The following is a 15256-nucleotide window of genomic DNA, read 5'->3' on the forward strand; positions in this document are numbered from 1 at the left end:
ACACACACACACACACACACACACACACACACACACACACGGGACGCCTGCTCCGAGCCTCTGCTGCCAGACTGTGGCCATCAGTAGGACATCCACTGAGGGCTCCCGGACTGTGAGAGGGGCAGGCTGGGCTGAGGGTACCCCCACCCCCCAGTGCACAAATTTCGTGCACCGGGCCTCTAGTATTTTATAACACACTTAAAAACTTTAAGTAAAATGGAAGGAATAATGGGTATTGCAAATGCTAGATGGTATTTGAGGTTCTAACCATGTTCTTTTATTGATGTTATTCTTAACTGGCGAGTAGCTCTGTAGTGTTAGAATCCTAAGCAGAGCTGGTTGCCTCTGCCCGTGACTGCAGTAGTGGTTCAAGAACAATGCACACAGCACATGTGCACTCATGCACATGGTTAGGAAGAATTCCTAGGAGAACCTCAGAGCAGTGAAACAGCTTTGGCTGTTTCTGACTTGAAGTTTTCTGAACAAGCACTTTCAGAGTGAAAGAAAATCAATTCAAAATGACCTCTGGATATTTCTGAGAGTATTTTTATAACCACATATTACCATGAATAATGAGCATCTTTTCTTTTCTAGGAAGAACTGGAACTATGGCTTGTGCATGCCTTATTGCCTGTGAAATATTTACAACTGCAGAGGTATGAAAGATGTTACTACAAACGTTGTCTTATGCTGACTGCATTTGCTAGTTCTGAAATGTCATTGGTAGGGTAGGATGATTATTTGAGTCATGGTACGCAATGAAATTGTAAAGGGAGAGGCTGTTATTAGAAAGCTTGGTTTTAACACTTCCTTGTTTAACTTGTGGTTATAACTGACCTAGATACCCCTTACTCTGGGCCAGGACTAGGGTGAGGTCAGTGAGACATTAGTGCGCCATGGGAAAATTTTAAGAGAATGCCAAAATAGTCATAGTCAAGATAAATAATATCTTAATGCAATATTTTTAAATGAAAATTAATGCCAAAAATCAATGATATATACAATAGCAACATTTTAAATAAAGACAGGACCCAATAGGGGCAAGATTAAGGTGAGGTGAGTAAGGTCAAATTACACAGTGCAAGGTACATCTTGACTGGAATCAAACCCGGGACCCTTGAGTCCGCAGGCCGACGCTCTATCCACTGAGCAAAACCGGTCAAGGCTAAATAATATCTTAATGCAATATTTTTAAATGAAAATTAATGCCAAAAATCAATGATATATACAATAGCAACATTTTAAATAAAGACAGGACCCAATAGGGGCAAGATTAAGGTGAGGTGAGTAAGGTCAAATTACACAGTGCAAAAAAGCTTAACAATCTAGACACTTCACCTGTGTCTCCTAGTCCAGCCCTGCTCTTACTCTGACCAATTATGGGACTTCCTCCTTTCTCACAAGAAAAATATCAAGATTGATTGGGTAAGTTCTCTAAAGGACCTTGATCCTTAGAAGTGCTAGGTAGATAAAAGGTCATGTTTTCCAACTCAGAACAAAGTCTCTCCTGAGTGTGACTTTTGCATAGTCACTCTCTGTGGGGTCTGTGCCCTCTGGGAATTTCTGAGAAGATAGGGTGGGTAGTTTCATTTCCTGAAGCAGGGTTCTCAGTCTTTTTTCTGCCATGATCTTGCTGAGAAGTTACCACTTAGAGGACATACTCCCAGTAGCTCTGCACCTCACTTGGCCCACAGTCGAGTTAAGAGAAACTGTGCATTATGCACCATGCCCAACACTCTAATTCCACCATCTTCTTTTTTCTAATTTGAGGCACACAAGTTATGAAAATGAATGTTCTAGGACAGTGGTTTTCAACCAGTGTGCCGCAAGAATTTTTAAATCATGCAATACCTGAGTATTTAGTCAAGGGTACTGACCTCTTTTCCCTTAGATTGTCAAAATAAAATGACAGAAGACACACAAAAATAGCTGTCTGGTGTGAATGAATCAAAATTATACCTATTGTTTATCAGATTGGCAAAAATATTTTTTGGTGTGCTGCAGAATTTTGGTAATTAGTTAATGTGCCATGAAATGGAAAAGGTTGGGAGTCACTGTTCAAGGGCAATGCTTTTTAAACTATGAATCAAAATCTATTAGTGAGTTACAAAATCAACGTATTGGGTTGTGACTCGTATTTTTTTAAATAAAATGGAATAGATTAGGAAATATCAAAAGGTAAGTATTGTTTTATGAAATTGTGTTTCAGTTGTGTGTGTGTGTGTGTGTGTGTGTTTGTGTGTGTGTGTGTGTGTGTGTGTGTGTGTGTGTATCTCCTAGGTTTATTAATGTAGATTGTTGCTTTTAAATAAAACAGTTGGAAGCCATTGACCAAAGCCTTAGACAGAGAGCCCCCTGCGTGTTGCTGCATAAGTTGCCATGTCAGTCACCAGCTTTTCTTTCAGTCTTAATCTTCTCCATTTGTAAAATGGAAAGGTAGGAAGACAGACCAGATGACCTCTAAGGTCTTCCCAGCTCTAAAATTCTATGTCTTTATGAATATTGGAATGAGCATGAGCCTTGATGTTGCTTTGCTAATTTTATCATTTTGGGTAGCCTCTGCCCAGAGACTGCTGACTTAGGGGGATGTGTACCCTTAGAAACATTAAGAATACCTTATACAGAAGAGGAAAATACAGATGACCATGATTGGCTTGTCCCCATTTCTATAGGACAGCCTTTATTATTTTGGAGAACGACGAACAGATAAAACCACCAGCAGTAAATTTCAGGGAGTAGAAACTCCTTCTCAGGTAAGTGTTCTTTTTATTTTTTTTAATATATTTTATTGATTTTCTACAGAGAGGAAGGGAGAGGGATAGAGAGTCAGAAACATCGATGAGAGAGAAGCATCGACCAGCTGCCTCCTGCACACCCCCCACTGGGGATGTGCCCGCAACCAAGGTACATGCCCTTGACTGGAATCGCACCCAGGACTCTTCAATCCCCAAGCTGATGCTCTATCCAGTGAGCCAAACCAGCTAGGGCGGTAAGTGTTCTTTTTAAAAAGGGGATACTCACCCAGTCAGTTTGGCTCAGTAGTTGAGTGTCTACCTATGAATCTGGAGGTTGCGGTTCGATTCCCAGTCAGGGCACATGCCTGGTTTGTGGGCTCCATCTACAGTGTCGGATGTGCAGAAGGCAGCCAATCAATGATTCTCTCTCATCATTGATGTTTCTGTCTCTCTGCCTCTCCTTTCCTCTCTGAAATAAATTTTTAAAAAAATTCTAATAAAAAAAAGGGGGGATTGACACCTATTATTTGGTTTCAGTTTAGACTTCTCCTTTGGTGGTCAGGCAGCAGCACTTGGGTGCCCTGTGAGAGGCCTTGATCCCTCCCAGTGGCTGAGAGCTGTGTCTCAGGCACTACCTGAGCTTTGCAAGCTTTGAGTTCTCCCCAGAGCATATTGCTTCCCACTTTATGTTGTTTATTGTTTACGGAGTTCAGGAGTTGCTTCCCTTCCCAAAGAAAGAAGGTCCCAGACTGCTGAAAACTAACTAAAGTCATCAGCCATTTATTTCCCATAGGGAGGAACTGAGTCTTTCACAATTCTCCACTAGGGTAGTTCTACCCTTGAAGAATATCATGTGTGTGAGTGTGCGTGTGTGTGTGGGGGGGGTGGCGGTATGCATGAGACAGAGACAGAGAGAGAGATGGGGTAAGAGCTGTATTTTGAATGATAAAGAAAAGGGAAAGTAACATTTTTCATAAATCTATTATATCCAGACACTATCATATATTACTAGAGGCCTGGTGCACGAAATTCGTGTACGGGAGGGGGGGGGGCGGGGAGGGGGTGTGTCCCTCAGCCTGGCCTGCAACCTCTCCAATCCGGGACCCCTTAGGGGATGTCCAACTGCTGGTTTCCTAACCGCTCGCCTGCCAGCCTGATTGCCCCCTAACTGATCGCCTGCCAGCCTGATTGCCCCCTAACTGCTCCACTGCCAGCTTCATTGCCCCCTAACTGCTCCCATGCCAGCCTCATCGCCCCTAACTTCTCTCCTTTGCTGGCCTGATCGCCCCTAACCGCCTCTGCCTCGGTCCCCTCCCCCCACCATGGCTTTGTTCAGAAGGACATCTGGTCTAATTAGCATATTATCCTTTTATTAGTATAGATTATATTGCACTTTTATTTGTATTATCTCATTTAATACTCAGATAACCTATGTGAAATATATGCTATTACCCTTTTTTTCCTTTTAAAAGCATTTTATTATGGAAATTTTAAAACATAAAAAAATTGAGACAATCATATTGTAAGTCTCCTGATACTCATCACAGCACTTCAACAATCACTTGATTATGTGGCCAATCATGTTTTATCTATTTATCTCCACTTAGACACACACACACACACACACACACACACACACACACACACTCTACTCTTTAAACCAGGATTATTTTGAAGGAAATCCCAGCCACCAGATTATATTATCCTGAAAGTATGTTATTATGACATCTACCATAAAGACTCTAAAAAACCCTTACAACCATTTATCGTATCTAAAAATATAATAATATTTAATAGCATCAGAGGCCTACTTTATCTTTAAATTTCCATAATTACTTTAAAATCTTTTTTAAAACTTAGTTTGTTTCAATCTGGATCCAAATAAGAGCCATATGTTTCATTTGGTTGCTATGTCTCTTAAGTCTCTTATGGTTTATAGGTTTTCCACCTCTTTTTATACCTTGTAATTTGTTTTTTGCAGAAAGTAGGACATTTATCCTATAGAGTTGGCAACATTTTAGACTTGATTGGACCATGTTAAAGGTTTTACATTCATTATCTCATTTCATATTCTCAATAACTGTGAGTAGATACCATCAGGATTCCCATTTTATAGCCGGGAACTTGAGGTTCAGGGAAATTAACTTTTTAAACCAAGAATGCAAATCCAGATCTGTCAGACTCTGAAGCCTGTTATTTCGCATCCTGTGCACAGCTTCTCCTCTCTGTCGTCCCGCAGACCAAAGTGAGAACTGGTTGTGAATTCTTGAATAGAATGGATGTGGCTGTGAATGGAAGTTTTTTGGGGTGAAGTGATGTGAGCTGAATAGATACCTTTGGCCTTGGTAGCAGAACACTGCAACTGCTAGTTCAGGGGATAAGAACTCAGCCTTATCCTGTGAAACTTTCTGCCATACCCAAGGGGGGAAAAAAAAGATAGCTATAGGCCATACTAGAAGTCACACTTGAACTTACCAAAGCCCAGTCCAGCTCGAATCATGCCATTTCCATGCTCAAAATCCATAATGGCTTCTGACTGCCAATGGCAGCAAATATAATTTTTTTAACCTTGCCCCCAAGATCTATGATTTGATTTTCCAACCATTTCGTCCACTGTGTGCATTCACATGTCCCACACTCTCACACATTTGGGCTGTATGCTGTTTCCCAGCTCGTCAGCACTTTACACCCACATGCCATTGCTCACGTGGCCCCTTTTCCTGGAGTTCCTTTCCCTTCCCAGCCCGATAGTCTCCTACTCTTTCAGTTCTTCTAGCCCTTTGTGTTTCTTTTAGAGGTTACTTTACTTTATATTATTTTCTAGCTATTTTCAATGGTGAGTTCTCTACCCCTTTTGCCTAAAGCCCATATCTTAACCCATCTTTCCACCCTAGGAATTCCCAAGTGCCTCATACAGTATCTCCCCTGTTTAGAGCAAGTGCTTACTAAATATATGTTGGTGTGGTGCCAGGGAGTTGGCATGAACTCCTGCTGCAGGCCCTGTAGTTTTAGGTTGTAGGAGAAGAGATAGTGACAGCAAAGCAGCTTGAGGGCCATGCTTGATTACAAGCCTTAAGCAAAAGGTAGAGGATCTGGTGGCAGGAGCTAAGGGCGTGTTAGATATAACTCCTTCAATGACTATCCTTGTACACCTTCCCTCCCCCATTTCTTCTGCAGTTGTGCACAGTTTCTCTAACTTTAGTCCAGAACTGGCACACCCTAGCTACAACAGAATCTCTTCTGATGCACTGGGATAGAAATGCAGGGCCTCAGCCTCAGGCTGAGAGCTGTGCTGGCAAGGCCCCAGGACAGAGTTCCTTCTGCGTGGGGTGGTAATTCTCAGATACCATCACATTCTGACCATATACTGCTGGCCATTCTGTATGGACTACATTTCATCCATCCCTGAGTTAAGGACTTGCACGAGCCTTTCTCTTTGCTGGCCCTTTCCGATGGAAAGTATGGCAGTTAATTTTATTAACACTTCCCAATGGGTGGGGCAGAGTCGATACATTTTTTAGTCCAGTTGATTCAGTACCAGAACTCTTCAAAAAGAGTGAGCAGCCTGCCATAGAGAAGGACTAGGCTAAGAGAATTCCCAGGGCTTCCTTGCAAAAACAAAATTGGAGAAGTGGAAAGTGAAGAAACTCCAGCTGGCAGAGACAAGAGAATGTGTATCTACCACTGGCCTGTGGACGCTTCCTCTTGAGTTTTTACATCTGCCCTCCCTCGTGCCTAGAAGGCTACTCACCACCAAACCACAAACTTTCCTTTAACGCAGTCACAGCTAGGCCTCTGACCTCACATAGATTTGTTCTCATTTGTTTCATGCTCAAAATCCATAGTGGCTCCTTAACTGTTTCCTGCTGGGATGCTGCTGTCTTGTTGGTTCTGGTTAGCTGCTCTCTCAATCATAGGAGCCTGTCAGCAGCACCTGGCTCCTTCCTTGTTACTCCTCCACCACGTTTTTATATATTTTCAGATCCAACTCCCTGGCAACCTCCATAAAAATGCAGTTATAGAATGGCACCCAATAAATGTTCCCTTAATTAATTACTCTACTTAAATTCTATGTAAAAAAATCAGATATGCTGACTTTAGACTTTTCATCTCCACTTAAATTAAGACTTCTGTGTGTGTTTTTTCCAGAATAGGTATGTTGGATATTTTGAAGATGTGAAAAATATTTATTAAGGCAACCTCCATAAAAATGCAGTTATAGAATGGCACCCAATAAATGTTCCCTTAATTAATTACTCTACTTAAATTCTATGTAAAAAAATCAGATATGCTGACTTTAGACTTTTCATCTCCACTTAAATTAAGACTTCTGTGTGTGTTTTTTCCAGAATAGGTATGTTGGATATTTTGAAGATGTGAAAAATATTTATGACTTGACTCTCCCTCCAAGAAAAATACTTAGGATAAAAAAATTTGTTATTTATTCAATTCATGGTAAGTGCTTTAAATATTATTGGAGAATTGGGCAGGTGGGAAATGTTCTTACTATTTGGGAGGATTTTGCTCACATTTATACATACAGAGAATCCCAACTCTGAACTATCTTGTATATCCTCATATATGAACCTCTCCCCCTGGAATGGCCATAAGCCCAGGAGTGCTGTGGCCAGACTTCCAACCCTTACCTTTACCTTTCCCATCATCAATTTGGGGGTGCTCCATCCCCTTCCTTATTTCCTGTTCTCACTGATGCCCAGGTTAGACTTTTCACAGTGTAACCTCTGATTCAGAAGAGAGGAAGACCCATGAGTCCTGGAGACCATTTTCTCACACCCACCTCTAGTTTACGTTTATCTTGGCAGAGGCATCCCTACATCATTTTTTCACCTACCCCTTTCAGAGATCCTTTCACTCTCATCACCCTGGTCTCTCTCTCCTTCCCCTTCCTCTTCCACCTATAGCTCTCTTACCTTTAGCAACTCCATCAAGATGTCTTAAACATCTGGCTTGCAAAATAATTTTGTTGCCAGAAATTCTCTTTACAAATAACTACCAGGACCCATGCTAGTATCCCAAGTCCCTGGGTGGTAGCAGAGGAGTGGAATGAGTACATAGATAAAGAGCTGACCATAGTGTTGGGGGCACACAGAGGCTGGGCCCAGTCCATCCTGGGGGTCAAGAAAAGCTTTCTGAGGTCAGCACTTAGGTCTTTGTTACCTGAATCTGCATGAACACAGAAAGAGTTGGGAAAAACCTGGGCTCTGTGGGGTATCTTTTGGCCTCCCAGCTGTTACCAATTATTTATTATTACCAGGAATGAAAATCCTTATAAACCTCAAAAGAGTTGACTAGATCCACCATCACCCAAAGAATCAGGAAAATTCATCAGATCATTCATCTCTGGGACTTTAGAAAGAAAAGAAAAAAGGTAGAGAGAGGAACGGGCCTGAAGTCCCATGTCTCTAATTCTGTCACCCACCTCGCTTCCCTGCACAGCTCACCCTTAGAGGAACTGGGGAAGCAGGGCGTGGTGTGGAAGGAATGTCATTGGGTCTGCACCTCGTTCTCCCCTGCAGAGGTGCATCCGGGGCAAGGCTCCCAAATCCTTAAAGCAGCAGCCAGACTGTGGCCCACTAGGAGGGTGGCGTGCTGGCCTCTCACTCGTGGTGTGGTGCCAGGGAGTTGGTATCCACCCAGATGGCTTAGTGTTTAGTCTTCTGAGGAGTCACACAAAATAAGGATCTGAAAATATATATTTTAAACATTTGATCCAATTATTCAGAAATTTAAAAATCCTTCAAAATACTTAAAATGGCATAGTCAGAAAATAAATTAAAATTGTTAGTTAAAATATAAAATACTTTTTTTAGTTTATGTGCATCCCTCCTCCCCCCCCCCCCCCCCCCCACCCACACACACACACCGCCACCACTTCTTGTTGGCAGTGAGGAATTTTAATAGATTACCACAAACAGATTACATAGTTTTCTGACTTCTGCAAACAACTTCAACTCAGTATGTTGCCTGTGTGGAACATTTTGGTCTAGATTTCCAAACAAGCATTGTTCAGGCAGACCTGTGAAACACAGCCTGTTGTGACAGTATGCCGCCTGTGTATATAAATGAACAACTGTTGGTGAAAAGGCTTTGTAGATGGCATTCCTCTGCAAAGACCATTGTGACTGGGTCAAGGGATGTGGGGGATTGTGCAGGACAGGGCTGTAGGGGAGCTGAATGGAACTCCAGCCCTGGCCAGACCTCCCCAGGTAGAGCCAGGCTTGTCCAGCAGGTGGTAGAAGATAGAGGATAGCAGTACCTTGCTTCTTCCTTCCCACACAAAGCGGCGCCCTGCAAATAGAGCTAGACGGCTTTCTTCTGCAGTGAGGAAGGCAGCACAGTTGGCTGTTGGAGCAGCTACTTCCACTCAGAAATTTAATCCCAAATGTAAAACCAACTTAGTGGCCTGAGAACCCCTATGGTACCTGAATATATACTCAGCCTCAGCTTCCTCTTTGTTAACCATGGGAGCAAGAGTATCTATACAAAGCTCTGTGAGCATTAAACTATTCCAAACAGGCAAACCAGCATTTAGTCTAATGGAGTTTTAATGCATCTCTTTAACATGAACAATGAGAATAGGAATAGTTTCTCAAAATTATAAGCTTCAAAATGTTTTTAGTAAGGTCTAGAATGTCACATGTTGCCTTAATCTGATATTATATCTTAAGACCATCACTTCTCTCTTAATATTTTGAATTTTACTTAAACTCTGTGGAGACATTGTTTAGTAAAATGTACAGCTCACACCTGGAGAACAGCAGAGCTAACCCAAATGTCTGAGTACTGCAGGTGAGAGCTGGTGGAGAGTTCCACAGGGCTGGTTTCCTACTCTCAGGCTATCATAAAATAGCGGATTTTAAAAGTCCTATTTGAGATCCTTCATGAAGACTTCCAGAGAGCATGTTGTGGCCTCAGCGCTGGTCAGTACAGTGGGTCTAGGCTTGCAGGGCCAATGTAAGAAGGCCTATGGTAAGTTAAGATTCTTGCTGCACCCAATTAAACAATCAGGTCAAACTAATGACCTCGGCCCTCTTTTGAAATAAGAATAATTTTTATGATCACAACAGAAAGGTGATGGGGAGAAAAAAGTGTGAAAGACTTTGAAATGGGCAATATCTAGTGCACTTTCTGGGTTGTCTCCACCTCCCATGGTCTTGAAACTATTTTACAACTTCGTAAGTTGTAAAAACCTCATATTAATGAACAACATTTTTACACATAGAAATAGAAATGCAAATTAATTGTGCGTGGTGTGATGCAATTGATTATTGACCCATTTAGTGTCTATTTGTAGATTCATTTCATCCTTCCTTATCTGCTATAAATGTGCAGTACTTTGAACTAGCTATAACATCATACTTATTAATGAATGTTTCCTTATTAATGAATGAGTTAAATAATTTTTGACATGTATTTCAAAAATGGAAGATATAGGACAATTCTATTGTATGCAACAATTTCTGTAAAACAAAAAAGGAAATAAATATGTGTTCATATTTGTGTGTGTCTGTATTGGTAAAATGTGTGGGAGGATATATTTTTATACTTAATTATAGAAGCATAAAACATTTGGGGGTGGAGAATTAACTAGGTGTGGAATGGGTGAGAGACTTTTCACTTCATGTCTTTTTACCTTTAATTTTTAAATCATGTAATTATTTTAAAAATTCTAAATGTGTTGTAATTTAAACTTTTAAATCAATGCCCTTTTCTTATCACGTGATATTTGACTTAGTTTAAATTTGTATTTCACTGGTTTTTGGTAGACATCGTTAGAAAGAAGCTCTGCAGCTAGAATGGTACTGAGGGAACTGAGGCAAAGAAACTATGATCCTAATGACAAGTTAATGATATGGTGTTAGTGGGAACAAAATGAAATGAAAACAAAGCAAACATAATATAAGGTGAATAGTCAAGAATGATCGAGATATGACTTTATTAGAATATTTGTTTCACTTCTGTACCTTTAGTTCTGTGCATATTTAAGTAAAATGTGCAGGGTTGAGCGAAAGCAATAAAACTTGATTGGAAGCTTGAAAAACTAGCCCTTTGAGGAAATGCTAAAGAAAGTGGATCATTTGAATTGAAAAAAGGATCAAGAAACCATTTGTTTATAAATGTACACTTAACACCACAGGAATCCTATATTTTGTGTATCCTATATTTTCACAGAAACTGCTCCCTAGGAACTAAAGAAAGAGGAATTTAGACTGTTACTAAGAAACATCATGATTTGAATTCTGAAGAAAGCAACACATTAGCAAGAAAAGTTACAAGTCACTTTCCCTAATTTCTTTTTTTCTAGAAAGACAAATCTTAGAAGCTGAACTATGTCTCTTCTCCAGACTTATAAAGTCTGCTTTAGGAGACAGAATTGGCTTGAAGCCTTGTCTTTCAGAGACAAAATTCATGCACCCAAATTATTTTATATTGATACTAGAGGCCCAGTGCATGAAGATTCGTGAACTGGGGTTGGGTCCCTCAGCCCGACCTGCACCCTCTCCAATCTGGGAGCCCTCAGGGTAGCCCTCTCCAATCCAGGAGTTTCTGTCTGTCTTTGCAATCATATGAGTGAATTGTCTGAGACCCCAACTCAGTTTGGTTTGTTGCTCACAGAATAATAGAGGCATTTTTTTTCTTTGCTCCATTGGTGGAGATTTCCTGGAAGTTTTAGGATAACTTCTCTTTAATTTTTCCTAGACACTCTGATTTTACTTATGTCTCTCACCTTTGCTTGCCCTCCATCCCCCACCTCAACAGTAACTTGCTCCAGGCTCACTTTGCTCTAGTACAGGGGTGGGCAAACTTTTTGACTCAAGGGCCACAATGGGTTCTTAAACTAGACCGGAGGGCCGGAACAAAAGCATGGATGGAGTGTTTGTGTGAACTAATATAAATTCAAAGTAAACATCATTACATAAAAGGGTACGGTCTTTTTTTTTTTTTTTAGTTTTATTCATTTCAAACGGGCCGGATCCAGCCCGCGGGCCATAGTTTACCCACGGCTGCTCTAGTATCTAGGAGATCCATCTGCCACCAGAACTACGATTCCCAGCATTCCTGGTGCTCCCCACGCTCTTGGTTTTCCCTTCCTGCTCTGTCTCCATCCCATGGCCTCCCACTCTGCCAATTCCTCTAAGCCACCAGCTCTCCCTCTCTGCTCTCTGTCTGGTGGCTTGGGGAGCCAAGTTCCCCAAGCCGCTCCACTCTCTGCCGGCTCTCCCGCTCTGCTCTCCACCCGGTGGCTTGGGGGAGCGACCAAGGGAGCCATGTCCCCCCAAGCCGCTGGTTCTCCTGCTCTGCTCTCTGCCTGGCGCCTGTGGATGCAAATTAACCCGCCATCTTTGTTGGGTTAATTTGCATACTCACCCCTGATTGGCTAGTGAGATCAGCAGAGGGACGGTCAATTTACATGTTTCTCTTTTATTATACAGGATATTGTTACCTGGGATTTCCTCTCTTTTTAATTTATAATGTTAATTGTTGAGACTTTTTGATCTTTACTCTAACTTTTTATTTTCATTCAGGTGTTGGAAAAGGCAACGGTGATGATCTAAAAGTGAAAATAATAATGCGTCAAAAGATTGCCTTTTTCTGTTCTGCTTCCAAAAACTGTAGGGTAAGAGAAAGTATGTGAACTGGAAAAGCACTGCTTTACATCGCAATGTCAGATCAGTATGTTGACCTCCCACAGCCCTTGCTCGCCACAAGGAGAGGCCATGTTGCTTTTTGGTTCCTATGCAACTTGGTGCCCCTGGGTTTGAATGCAGTCAGAGCTAAATTAAACTCACTGTTCAAAATAGATTTTTCAGAGCATGTTCCAGAATATATTTTCAGCTCAGAGTGTTGCCTTGGTTTTCATATTTGCACAATGCCAAGCATGTTACCATGAATCTATCAGAGTTTTAAATTCATGTACCTGTTCTTATCTCTGGTCATTTTTAGCCAGACCTTTTTTTCTTGGTCATTTTTATTATATGGCGCTGACTCTGAAATTTTAGTATGCATATCAATCACCTCTGAGCTTATAAAGATGCAGATTTCTAGGTTGTACACCAAAGTATGATTGAGGAAATTTGGAATGAGACCCAGGAATCTAGATTTAGCAATGTCTCAGGTGATTCTAACTCAGACGTCTCATGGGACTGCACTATGAGAAAAAAAATGTCATTGCAAAAGACCCAAAGCAATGGGACCTGGTAGTCAATTTTTATTTTTGGTGGGTACAGTGAACTTGATTGATGGCGCATGACAAGGTGGAGTTCCCTAAGCCCTCCCATTCTTCAGGAAGTCTGGGATGGAAACTATGGAGGTGAGGAGGTTCTCAATGTGTTGGGGGACTGATTGGGGGCAAGGACTCCCCAGCAGTGAGGGCCTCTCTTTCTCTCGCTGGGGCTCCTGGTCCAGGGGCTCTTACCAGGGAGGTCATGTGGACCATAAGGCCCACCACTCTAATGCTGTAGCCAAATTCATCGTCAAAAAAGGGAATGAGCTTGACAAAGTGAACATTGAGGGCAATGCCAGCTCCAGCAAAAATAAAAGGTGAAGGAGTGGTTGTCACTGTTAAAGTCACAGGCGACAACCAGGTCCTCAGTATCACCCAGGATGCCCTTGAGGGGGCCCTCTGATGCTTGCTTCACTGCTTTTTTGATGTCATCACATTTAGTAGCTTTTTCCAGGTGGTAGGTCAGATCCATATTTTCCTAAATATTGAAAAAATATCTAAGACTACAGACCTTTTCTGAAGCAACAAGAAAGCTTCCTTCATGGGTCTAAGAAATACAAACTTTGAAAATTCTCAGGCTTGTCTCTAGTTCCCCTCTTACCTCTCCAACACCATTTCTTTCCGTTCTTTTTGCCCCTCCCCTGATGGAGGGCACTAACCCAGGCCTGATCTTTGGCTTTCTGTTCTTACCTCTGTACATACTCTATTCTTGGTTCCGCTCATCCATTTTTCTGCTTTAAACTATACATTTTTTTCTCTCATTCACGCAACACAGCATCCACTGTGTGGTAGATGTAGGAGTTACAACATGGACAGTCTCTGCTCCTATAATTCAAACACATCATATTTCCTCAGGCAAGGGAAACAAAAGAAAAAATAAACAAATTGGACTACAACAAACTAAAAAGTGTTTGCACAGCAAAGGAAACCATCAACAAAATGAAAAGACAACTTACTGAATGAATGGGAGAACATATTTGCTGATACATCTAATAAGGGGTTACTATCCACAATTTTATAAAGAACGTATAAAACTCAACACAAAAAAAACAATTAAATTTAAAAATGGACAACGGACCTGAATAGACACTTCTCCCAAGAGGACTTACAGATGGCCAATAGACATATGAAAAAGTGATCAATGTCACTAATCATCAGAGAAATGCAAATTAAAACCACAATGAGATATCACCTCATATATGCCAGAATGGCTATCATCATAAATTCACAAACAACAAGTGTTGGCAAGGATGTGGAGAAAAGGGACCCCTTGTGCACTGTTGGTGGGGATGCAGACTGGTGCAGCCGCTGTGGAAAGCAGTATGGAGGTTCCTCAAATAATTAAAAGTGGAAGTGCCTTATGAACCATCAATTCCACTTCTGGAAATTTATCCAAAGAAACCCAAAACATTAATAATTCAAAATAATATACACGCCCCTATGTTTATTGCAGCATTATTTACTAGATAAGATCTGGAAACAGCCCAAGTGCCCATCAATAGATGAGTGGATTAAAAAGCTGTGGTACATTTATTTTTTTAATTAAATCTTTATTGTTCAGATTATTACAGTTGTTCCTTTTATTCCCCCCATAGCTCCCCTCCACCCGGTTCCTACCCCACCCTCTGCCCTTACCCACATCCCCACTGTCCTCATCCATAGGTGTACGATTTTTGTCCAGTCTCTTCCTGCACCCCCACACCCCTTCCCCCCCCCCAAGAATAGTCAGTCCATTCCCTTTCTATGTCCCTGATTCTATTACAATCACCAGTTCATACTGTTCATCAGATTATTTATTCACTTGATTTTTAGATTCACTTGTTGATAGATGTGTATTTGTTGTTCATAATTTGTATCTTTACCTTTTTCTTCTTCTTCCTCTTCTTAAAGGATACCTTTCAGCATTTCATATAATACTGGTTTGGTGGTGATGAACTCCTTTAGCTTTTCCTTATCTGTGAAGCTCTTTATCTGACCTTCAATTCTGAATGATAGCTTTGCTGGATAAAGTAATCTTGGTTGTAGGTTCTTGCTATTCATCACTTTGAATATTTCTTGCCACTCCCTTCTGGCCTGCAAAGTTTCTGTTGAGAAATCAGCTGACAGTCGTATGGGTACTCCCTTATAGGTAACTGACTTTTTTTCTCTTGCTGCTTTTAAGATTCTCTCTTTGTCTTTTGCTCTTGGCATTTTAATTATGATGTGTCTTGGTGTGGTCCTCTTTGGATTCCTTTTGTTTGGGGTTCTCTGCACTTCCTGGACCTGTAAGTCTATT

At 41.2% G+C, this 15256-nt stretch overlaps 1 protein-coding gene across 3 annotated transcripts in view; it reads left to right on the plus strand.

Annotated features, from left to right (window-relative positions):
• Window positions 1–15256, plus strand: part of LOC102263962 (phosphatidylinositol 3,4,5-trisphosphate 3-phosphatase TPTE2-like) — a 103088-nt gene that overhangs the window by 79670 nt on the left and 8162 nt on the right. For 2 of the 3 annotated variants that reach the window (XM_014548310.1, XM_014548311.1), the window contains 4 exons: window positions 595–656; window positions 2673–2753; window positions 7085–7190; window positions 12296–12375. In XM_014548310.1, the coding sequence (XP_014403796.1) occupies window positions 595–656; window positions 2673–2753; window positions 7085–7190; window positions 12296–12375 (329 nt within the window). Of the gene's footprint in view, window positions 1–594; window positions 657–2672; window positions 2754–7084; window positions 7191–12283; window positions 12376–15256 lie in introns of all 3 variants that reach the window. The other variant, XM_014548309.1, reaches the window with a different exon arrangement.

This window comes from Myotis brandtii, unplaced genomic scaffold (genome assembly GCF_000412655.1).
Source record: "Myotis brandtii unplaced genomic scaffold, ASM41265v1 scaffold500, whole genome shotgun sequence".
Lineage (NCBI taxonomy): Eukaryota > Metazoa > Chordata > Mammalia > Chiroptera > Vespertilionidae > Myotis > Myotis brandtii.